This window comes from Eutrigla gurnardus (assembly GCF_963514095.1).
Source record: "Eutrigla gurnardus genome assembly, chromosome: 10".
Taxonomy (NCBI): Eukaryota; Metazoa; Chordata; class Actinopteri; order Perciformes; family Triglidae; genus Eutrigla; species Eutrigla gurnardus.
In genome coordinates, this window is record NC_139924.1 from 11,309,667 (window position 1) to 11,320,447 (window position 10,781).

The 10,781-nt window shown below is 41.1% G+C and overlaps 1 protein-coding gene and 1 pseudogene across 2 annotated transcripts; both read left to right on the forward strand.

Annotated features, from left to right (window-relative positions):
* Positions 1-3,234: 3,234 nt before the first annotated feature.
* On the forward strand, positions 3,235-8,559 carry LOC311020450 (trace amine-associated receptor 13c pseudogene; annotated as a pseudogene). The gene is made up of 2 exons: positions 3,235-4,122; positions 8,413-8,559. The product of its transcript is annotated as a trace amine-associated receptor 13c pseudogene (transcript).
* A 1,196-nt stretch (positions 8,560-9,755) lies between these two features.
* On the forward strand, positions 9,756-10,775 carry LOC311020451 (trace amine-associated receptor 13c-like; the record flags this gene model as incomplete). The annotated part of the gene is made up of 1 exon (XM_084020473.1): positions 9,756-10,775. One exon carries the CDS (start codon positions 9,756-9,758, stop codon positions 10,773-10,775), a length of 1,020 nt encoding a protein of 339 aa, XP_083876599.1.
* Positions 10,776-10,781: the final 6 nt, after the last annotated feature.

Below are 10,781 nucleotides of genomic sequence, written 5' to 3' on the forward strand. Positions count from 1 at the left end.
CCCACTGATTACAGGCTCTGCCGTTTTAAGAGCTGTATGGGAAAGCACTATTTCCTATACTCGGCAGCTGTCTTGTGGAATGGCTTACCTATAAACCTTAAACTGTTGAGCTCCTCCTACTTTCATTTTAAATCTTCAATAAAAAATTGTTATCTAACTCATAAGCCAAATCAAAAGATCCATGAAGTATTAGGAATATTGTACTGTCTGTTTGTGTGTCTGCTTGTCTATCTGGGAACTTATCCCTTGTTTTATTCATTGTATTCCCCTTTGTCCTCTATGCCATAGTCCAATGTGCTGTGTGTTTGTCCTCCATGTTTTAGTCCATGTGTTGTTTCTCCCCTTCCATCTAAAGACACGTGCAGCCAGCATCTAAACAATCTAACTTCACCCTGTTGTGGAAAAATGAATCTGTCCAATAAAGAACAACTTAGTTCGCTAAGCATTTTTGATAGCATTAGCCAAACACTGGTTGCACCTGAAACTCTTCACTTTTTAAGTTTAAGGCCGTTTTTGCCTGTTATTGAGAGAGAGTGAGACTGAAAGGGGGAGATTGGGTGGGGATGACAGCGCAGAAAGGGCGGCCATTGGACTTCAAACCCGGGGCCACTGCAGTGAGGAAGCAGCCTCGGTACGTGGGGCGCCAACTCTACCGCTGATCCTGGCGCCTCTCACATTTAGTCATTACAACACTGCATGATATTAGTATGTCCGACGCCTAAGTATGAAACCAGTATTCGTAAATTGCAGACACTTAATGTGAACAAATCACAGTATGATGTACAGAGGTGCTAACACAATGGTGCTGCTAATGGTGCTCCTGGTGACTGACTGACAGGGTTCAGGTTGTAGAGAGCGTGATTTTATTCCATGTGGTGTTTAACAAAATAATTGTTGAAGTTATATACTTTGGCATATCTGCAATTAAGCATATTGACCACAAACGCTCCAGCCATATTTTGTTTTGCTTTTAACAGGAAACAATTGTTTTACTATTTGACTATGGAGTTAGACCCTCTCAAAACATCTGAAAATAATGAGTTCCCTAGTTGAAGAGGTGCCAGAACCCAGACAGTGGTAATGAATTCCCAGATCTTGGAGGTGTGAGAAGTCTGACATCTGCCTGCATCCCCATCAGACCATCATTCACACTTTTAATTGGTGTTTATGTTGCATTTATTATTACTCTTGACACAAAGGAAATGTGAACCTTTTATGTAGTTTCCAACAAGAAACACACAATTTAAGATAGTGAGAACTTCGACATTGCATGATGCCACATTGTGTAGCAACTCCTGGCCTTTTCTCATGTTTTAACATTTATTTTAATGCTCCGTCCACTGGACTGGCTCTGAGGCACCTTTACGGGTGAGGTCAGTCAGGGGAATGGTTAGGTCTGCGAAGTTCGGGATGAACCACCGATAATACCCGGCCAGTCCCAGATACTGCCTCACCTCCTTTTTGGTCTTGGGCCTCGGGCAGGCTGCAATGACCTCAGGTCTTATCTATCTGCCCTCCACTCAAGTGGTAATCCAGATACAGTACCTCCCTCCATCCACACTTCTTCGAGTTGGCTGTGAGGCACCAAACAACCCGAACGGAAGTATCACAAATTGGTACAAACTGCTATGGAGTGGAGAAGGACGTCTTTTACTTAGATTCTGGAGATAAGGTAATTGCCATTAGCCCTTGGTTTTATCCAGTGTCGTCAAAAAATACAATAAAAATACAAGCCGTGCCGAGCCGATCCAGGAGTTCATCGATCGGGGGTATTGGATAAGCATGAAAACGTGAAATGTCATTCACCTTGTGGTAATCCACACAGAACCAAATAGACCCATCTTCATAGGAGTGGAGTTTTGCTCTCAGTTCCAGGTCGTATTGAACCTGATCTTTGCTCGGGCTTGGACCATCCTCCCAATTTCCCTTAATTAGGTACAAGATCCATTGTGGTTTCCTGCTGAACAGCAGTTCAAAGGGAGAAGGCCTGGGAAATGCATAATCCTCCAACAATAACCCAAAGGATAACACTCCGGTGAAATAACCCAATAAGGTACATGCCAATCCATTCAAATGAAGAATGGCCAGTTGGATAACCAATTATACATCTCCCCAAATGCCAGGATGATAGAATCAGGACATTATCCAGTTAGTGTTTTCTCATACACCATATGACTGGCCACCTGGAAAATAATTTCGTGTGTGTTGTGTCAGGATGCACCAGCTGACCATTATCATTTTCATCACTTGGTCATTGGAAAATCTTCCATGGAGGATAATGCCTCCGCTCCCCGTCTGCAGCATCGGTCCCTGATGATTGTGGACGCAACCCCACACATTGAGTAGGCTCAGCTCAGATGTTGCACTGGAGGTCTTTCCCGGAGAGGCCCAAAATGTCACCAAAACTTCCCCTGATAGAAGCCGGCAGAGCAAGCACCACCATTTGGGCCTCCTCTGTTAGCAAAGGCTACTGTGGAGCATACAGGCGTTTATTTGACATAAATTCATCAAATGTTCACGCAACATGGGTGCCCAAAAAAAGAATGAATTCATAATAATAAGGTGAGGCTGACTTAAGATCATTTCACACTATAGCTCAACACAGATCGAGTAAACACACATTAGAAATAGACCATCTATGAAGCCTCGGAAAAGGGCTTACCTCCCCCTGATTAGCTCCTGTAGCTAGTCTGCATTTTTGCTAGTTAGTTTACAGTTAGTTTAGTCCCAGACAGTTTGAATGTTATGTTGCCTCAGTATACGGGCACATACAGCTAATGAGGGCTTATAGGATATAGCACTTGTGATCCATGGTAATTGTCTTGTGTCCACTTTTTCAAGTAACTTTCATATAACTTTTTGTATAAATTTGTATCATTTATTTTACAACTATTACAATAACATTGCCATATTGCAGCTGAGAATTCACCAGAGAAGAATTTTCCTCCTCTAAATTATGCATGTGTTGATTAAAGATCCTCTGATTGGATTGGCCAGTATTTCATATTTGTTGGTGGCGTCTTTGCTGCCTTTTGTTATAAAGAGAGATGACCAGTGTCTCCCACCAGCACAAACCTGTGTATCTCTGAGGTTTTGCCATACATATTTGGGTTTACGATGTCTCTTGGTCTTTCTCAAGAGCAGTACTGTTTTCCAGGATTGAATGCCTCATGTGTTGGAGCACAGTTCAGTCTGGGGACCAAAGTTGCCCTCTATATGTTATTTGTCTTAGGCATGTTGATTACTATTTTAGGGAACTCCGTTGTCATTGTGTCAATAGGTCATTTCAAGCAGTTGCATAATCCTACCAATGTGTTTGTTTCTTCTCTTGCTCTAGCAGACCTTCTTGTGGGTGTCACTGTGATGCCCTTCAGTGCCATCCGGACCGTTCATGGCTGCTGGTTCTATAGTGATGGCTTCTGTTTGCTGCACTCTAGTTTTGATATGTTTCTTACCTCTGTCTCTATCTTCCACCTGATTTGCATTGCTGTAGACAGACAACAAGCAATATGTAATCCTCTACATTATTCTAGGAATATCACAATGCCAGTGGCCTGGATTATGGTATGTACCAGCTGGACACTGGCTGCAGTCTATTCTTATGGATTACTTTACTCAAAGGCCAATGTAGCAGGCTTAGATGAGTATATTGCATCAATAAACTGCCTTGGAAGTTGTAACCTTCTCTTTAACCGCCTTTGGGGAATCTTGGACACTATTACTGCGTTTTTTTTCCCCTGCACTGTGATGGTTTGTCTGTACACTAACATTTTTATTGTGGCTAAAAAGCATGTAAGAAATATTGAAGATATGAACAAATGTGTAAATGACAGGGTAAGAGGTGGGTTGATTAAACAGTCTGAGCATAAAGCTGCAAAAACTCTGGGTATGGTGCTTGGTGCATTCATCTTTTGTTGGATGCCCTTCTTTATTAATTCTATAATTGATGCCTTCACTGGCTTCAGTACACCTGCTGTCATCTTTGAAGCATTTACTTGGTTGGGTTACTTCAATTCAACATTAAACCCAATTATTTATGCATTATTTTATCCTTGGTTTAAAAAATGCTTTTATCTTATTGTCAATCTGAAAATATTCAACCCCCATTCTTCAACCACAAAGGTACATATTCTGACACATTTATGACAGTGCTGTTGAGTATGTACATGTAATATATTTGCATTAAAACCTGTTATTCCTTTTTTTTCTGCTACGGATCTCTATATCGGTGTGAAATGGAAGTGTTACATTCTCTCCAACTGTGTATGTGGCAGGTTTTTGGACCTTTTTCGTGATTTTAAATGTAGTAAACAGTCAAAGGATTAACAACATTTTACTGTCTTTGAGCATTTAATTAGATTGCTATAGTAATTGTTTTCATAATGATTCATATAATTAAAATGCACTCAAGTTATTGACTAATCATCATGCTCAACCATATAATAAAGAAATCATTACATTGCAAACCAAAAGTTTTTGGTAGGTATATTAAGTAGTTACTATGAATAACTGCTGTAAATTGTTGTGGTTTGTCATTGAAACTGAAGTAAATCATGAGTTGGAAGTTTAATAAAATAAAGCAATGATATCAAAGAGAGGGTTGTGTGTTTCTCCACATTCATACTGCCATCCCGAAGTGTGCACACATGTTGCACATTAAACATTGAGAATAGGGCAGATAATTACATGAAATGGAATTTAAAACAACAAAGGGTAAAAGAAGTGCTTGAAAATAAATGTGATCTAAAATGCCATAGGTAATGATTGACTCCATTAATTGTTCCCCATCAGATTATTTGCACCTGATTCCATGCTCTGATAAAACAGCCAACTATTGCGAAACAAACTCAGAGAACTGTAGAGATTTTGTCACACAAAATCAGAGATTTATTTATGGTCCTAAACCTTCCAGTAATTTATAAATTAGTAACAGTATATAAAAATTCTCTGTCAGACTTGTCAAGGAAAGGAGAACTCACAAGTATTATATCTTTACAGAACACTCCTGAAATAAGTTTCCACTTAAAGAAGAAAAGGCTTTCATTACCTTTGTGAGAACATTGAAGCAGCATTCAAATGCTATCTTAATTTTTTTTTATTAGGCTTCTGAATTTTAAAGCAGTGGTTTCAAGCTCTAAGAGTTGAAGTAATACATTACATTAATTCCTTGCTGTATCAAAGTATTTTTTGTGTACTTGTTCTTTTTTGAGACTGGCTGGACGCCTTTTCCGAAGTTGTCTAGGGTGAGAGGCACTGGGTGTGAGTGGGGATATTCATGAGCCCTCAGCCGTGCACCAATATTTTCCCCTGTTAAACAACTATGCCTCTATGTGACTGAAAGTCACTGAGAAGAATATCTGAATGTTTTTGTGCACCAAACAGCAGCTCAGACTACCCAACCTTCTCAGAGTCTCTATAGTTCTGCTGGGGGGCTTCAACAGTCATGTCGGCAATGATAGAGAAACCTGGAAGGGGGTGATTGGGAGGAACAGCCTGCCTGATCTGAACCAGAGTGGTGCTTTGTTACTTGGCTTGTTGCTAGAATCTTCCATGCATGTTGAGGCAGGCTGGGGATATGGAATCCAAGTGTGCTATGTTCAAAGCCTCTATTGTGGAAGCGGCTGCTAGGAGTTGCTAGAAGAGATGCATCCATACTGATACCAGTTTTGGGTCTAATGCTGTACTCATGTAGACTTATACTCATACTCATGAAACTACTCCGATACAACCACACCCAATACCACTAAGGCAACGTGACATTAATCCCTCAGTTGAGCCTCCCAGCTGCAAAAATAGGCTGATGCACAGCTTTATTTCCAGCTGCAGTATGCAATCTACCATCTGAGTAAGACTCCACCACATCATGGAGATGTCAGCTGGGCCCCCAAATTTAGATACTAGCAAGAATAGGTACTAGGGATGTGTTCTCGAATGTCAGTCAAAAAACATGTGGGTTGTATGGGGAAAAGTGCAGAAAAATGCACCAGGGTGTCAATTTGGTGAACATTTGGCCTACATTGCATCAGGTCTGTGTGGAACTTTTATGATATTCATGTGTCAAAGTGTGACCCCCTACTGGGGGACTCTTGAGGCATGTTTAACACTGCCAAATAAGAAACATTCTGCCACTCCTACTATGGGAAAGTTAGACAATATGTTAATTACCATACCATATAAAAATTGACCACAGAAGTGCCCTTAAAAAGTCATAAGAAAGTCAAAATAACCACAAATTGTCCATTATAAATAGTACAAATGGGTAAGATGCCGAAATTGACTGCAGACATGCCAATTATGATACCGGATTAATGGCAGTGCCCCCAAAAGGTCACTAAATGGCCAAAATAAGTACCAGTTGGACACTTCGTGTCATAAGATGCCCTTCGAGTCCAGATGTTCCAGTTAGCATGCCAGATGCATTGCAATGCTCCCAAAAGGTCAGAATTAGCACATTTGAGAACATTCTGTCAAAACACTTGAAGCTTTACGAAACAGAAGCACAGACAATGACAATTGTTGAAAGTATTATTGATCAATAATTGGAGACAGACACTTACACAGAATTGATCAGCCCTGTCTAACCCTAACATTAGGCTAGCTGACTTTTATAGCAAGTCAATACATTTGTATTGGTATTATCTCACCCAATATGATTTTGACCAATGACTATTTACAAAAAACACATTTCTTCATAGTTAAATATGTATGCATGTAAGTTACAAGACACTGTAACACAACCATCCCTGTGGAGAGTGGAGTCCAGCCATGTGTGTCTCTTTTAAGTCACATCGTCATCATGTTTCATGGTAAAATGCTCATGATGATAATCACAACAGCTCAGATATTTGATTCATTTCACTTTCAGCCAAGGCCCAAAAGACACCTGTCACAGAAGGTGTAGAGACATCAAAATCTGATATTTAGAATACATTTCACACGCAGACAAGACTTATTAATCAAGTATACTTCCATGCTTGTGATGGCATATTCAATCCTTCTTCTAGACTCGATCTGTATTCAGTACATACTGATTGAGGATGTTATATGCAGTACAGTAGTAGGCAATTTGGAACACAGTCATGTGTAATGTTTCTGACAAACTGTTCACCATAGACTGTATAAGAAGTTGATGTAGCCACTTTGACGTTACCCACTGGTTTGATGACTACAGCTTTAAAGACTCAAGTTTTTTGGCCGTTACCACCTTCATTTTTGTCCGTCGCCATCTTGTTTTTTGGAACGAGAAGAGGAATACAATCAAATGCTGAACAAGACATTTTTAGATAAAAAAAAGGTAAAGATTAACTTTCATGAATTGAAAACAAAGACAAAAACAAACTCAACTTTCAGACTGTAGTGACCTGTCAATCAAAACGTAACCGTACCCTAAAGTATACCTTGATTTATTGTCTATTTTACGCTAAATGGGACCATCATTTTAATATCATTAAAGAGAGGTTGGGTGGTCAGTAATATGTCTGAGTGATCATGTCATTTTTTGTATCTAACAGGAAACTATTGTTTTGCTACATGGAGTAGACCCTCTCAAAACCTTAAAATAATGAGTTCCCTAGTTGAAGAGGTGCCAGAACCCAGACAGTGGTAACGAGTTCCCAGATCTTGGAGGTGTGAGAAGTCTGACATGTGCCTGCGTTCCCATCAGACCATCATTCACACTACTAATTGGTGTTTATGTTGCATTAATTATTAGTCTAGACACAAAGGAACAGTTTTTGTGTTGTTTCCAACAAGAAACACAAAACCTAGTAGAACTTGAGATAGTGAGGACTTAGACATTGCTTGATGGCACATTGTGTAGCAACTCCTGGCCTTTTCTTTGTGTGTCATGTTTTAACATGTATGCATACACAATTTATCGACATAATGCATCAATATCACTGATGTGTCTTCAGCCAACATATCAACTAGCATTTAATAGCCCTCTTTTTTTTCTTACATGGAATCATATCTTTGTATGTTGAACCGGTATCGTATGGATTTTCAAGGTAGGGGTGGGAGGGGAGGGCTGCACGGTCTGTCGCCTCACAGACCTGGGTCGGGTTCGAGCTCGGGTTCCTTCTGTGTGGAGTGTGCATGTTCTCCCCGTGTGAGCGTGGGTTCTCTCCGGGTTCCTCCCACAGTCCAAAGACATGCAGGATGGTGATTGGTGACTCTAAATTGCCCGTAGGTGTGAATGTGAGCGTGAATGGTTGTCTGTCTCTACATGTCGGCCCTGTGAAAGACTGGCGTCCTGTCCAGGGTGTCTTCACCCAATGACAGCTGGGATTGGCTCCAGCCCCCCCCCCCGCGACCCTGAATACAGGATAAGCGGTAGATTATGGATGGATGGATGGGTGGGAAGGGATGTGTGGAATGATCCCGCGATCCCACGTTCACACCACACTTGTGCAGGCTTTTGAGATAGGTGGAGCTCAGACATCTGAGGGAACTCGGAGGAGAGACACTGCTCCTTCACATCCCAAGGGGCCATTAGAGGTGGATCCTCTGATCAGGATGCCTCCTGCAATGGTCAAGTTAGTCCTGAGCCACTGCGACTGAGCACGCCGCCACTATGGGCCGATTTCTAACACATGTTTTTGACACAAGCACAGAGAGAACATGCCAACTAAACACAGAAAGTACCTGGGATGGACTGAAGTTTGAACCCAGGACCTTCTTGCTGTGAGGCAACAGTGCTAACCACTGTTCCACCGAACCACCTTTAGAGGTGTTAACGTAGAGGTGGGCACATAAAACTGGGAAACTGGAGGGGTTATAAGTCCCACCTAGCCTTGGAATGCCTTGGGGTCCCCAAGGAGGGGCTGGAAAGTGTTGTTGAGGGATGTCTGAAATTACCTCCTATGGATGGATGGGATGGATGGATGGATGGATGGATGGATGGATGGATGGATGGATGGATGGACGGATGGATGGATGGACGGATGGATGGATGGATGGATGGGTGGATAGGTGGATAGGTGGATGGATGGATGGACATTACATTCAATCAGCTTTATACAGTATATCCAACCTCAGAATCATGTATAATCACAGCACCAGGAAGGAGGCAAAACAAAGTTGTGTAACCCTTGATCCAGACTATTTACCAGGGGACTTTATTATCTTCGTCTTATCTTAACCTCCAGATAAACAAAGCCTCCTCGTATGAATCATGCCAAGTTTAAAGGACGGTGAGGCCTCACAAAATACCAAACCATGACATTCATGCTTATCAGAATGGTTTGTCCTATTTGATGTCAAGTGATTCCACATAGACTGACATGAGACAAAACAAAACCTGGCATAGAGCAAGGGAAAGGTCACCCGTGATGTGATACTTTTCATCTTACATATGGCCCACGATTCTAAGACAGGTAACTGTGCACATCATCTCTACCTCCGGCTCACCCTCCAGACCTAATCATCTCTGTTCCCTGGTCACCCTTCAGAACTGCTCCACCCATCATCCCCACACCATGAACACCTGGGTCCTTCTTGTGTAGGAAAGTAGTGTAGTGTCATTATTGTGCAAATTGCAAACATTATAATATAATAATATGTCTTGAACTATGTTTCATATATGTAAATAGGAGATTTTGATTGGATGTCACAACGTATCAGGTGATCTGTAGGTGGCCGCCATACTGGTCTTTGGTTACAAGACAATGTTATCACTTCATTAGTCCCATAGATGTCTCTCTGTTTGGGTTCTGTTGGGTTATCTCTAGGTTTTGGCATACATATTTGGATTTACGATGTCTCTTGGTCTTTCTCAAGAGCAGTACTGTTTTCCAGGATTGAATGCCTCATGTGTTGGAGCACATTTCAGTCTGGGGACCAAAGTTGCCCTCTATATGTTATTTGTCTTAGGCATATTGGTTACTATTTTAGGGAACTCTTTTGTCATTGTGTCAATAGGTCATTTCAAGCAGTTGCATAATCCTACCAATGTGCTTATTTTATCTCTTGCTCTGGTTGATCTACTAGTGGGTGTCACTGTGATACCCTTCAGCGCCATTCGGACCGTTCATGGCTGCTGGTTCTATAGTGATGGCTTCTGTCTGCTGCACTCTAGTTTTGATGTGTTTTTTACCACTCTGTCTATCTTCCACCTGATTTGCATTGCTGTAGACAGACAACAAGCAATATGTAATCCTCTACATTATTCTAGGAATATCACAATGCCAGTGGCCTGGATTATGGTATGTACCAGCTGGACACTGGCTGCAGTCTATTCTTATGGATTACTTTACTCAAAGGCCAATGTAGCAGGCTTAGATGAGTATATTGCATCAATAAACTGCCTTGGAAGTTGTAACCTTCTCTTTAACCCCCTTTGGGGAATCCTGGACAGTGTTATCTGCTTTTTCTTTCCCTGCACTGTGATGGTTTGTCTGTACACTAACATTTTTATTGTGGCCAAAGAGCATGTAAGAAAAATTGAAGATATGAACAAATGTTTAAATGACAGAGTAAGAGGTAGGTTGATTAAACAGTCTGAGCATAAAGCTGCAAAAACTCTGGGTATTGTGCTTGGTGCATTTATCTTTTGTTGGATGCCCTTCTTTATTAATTCTATAATCGATGCCTTCACTGGCTTCAGTACACCTGCTGCCATCTTTGAAGCATTTGTTTGGTTGGGTTACTTCAATTCAACATTAAATCCAATTATTTATGCATTATTTTATCCTTGGTTTAAAAAATGTTTATATTGTATTGTCACTCTAAAAATATTTGCCTCAAATTCCTCAACCATGACTATATCTGTTAAATGACGTTTC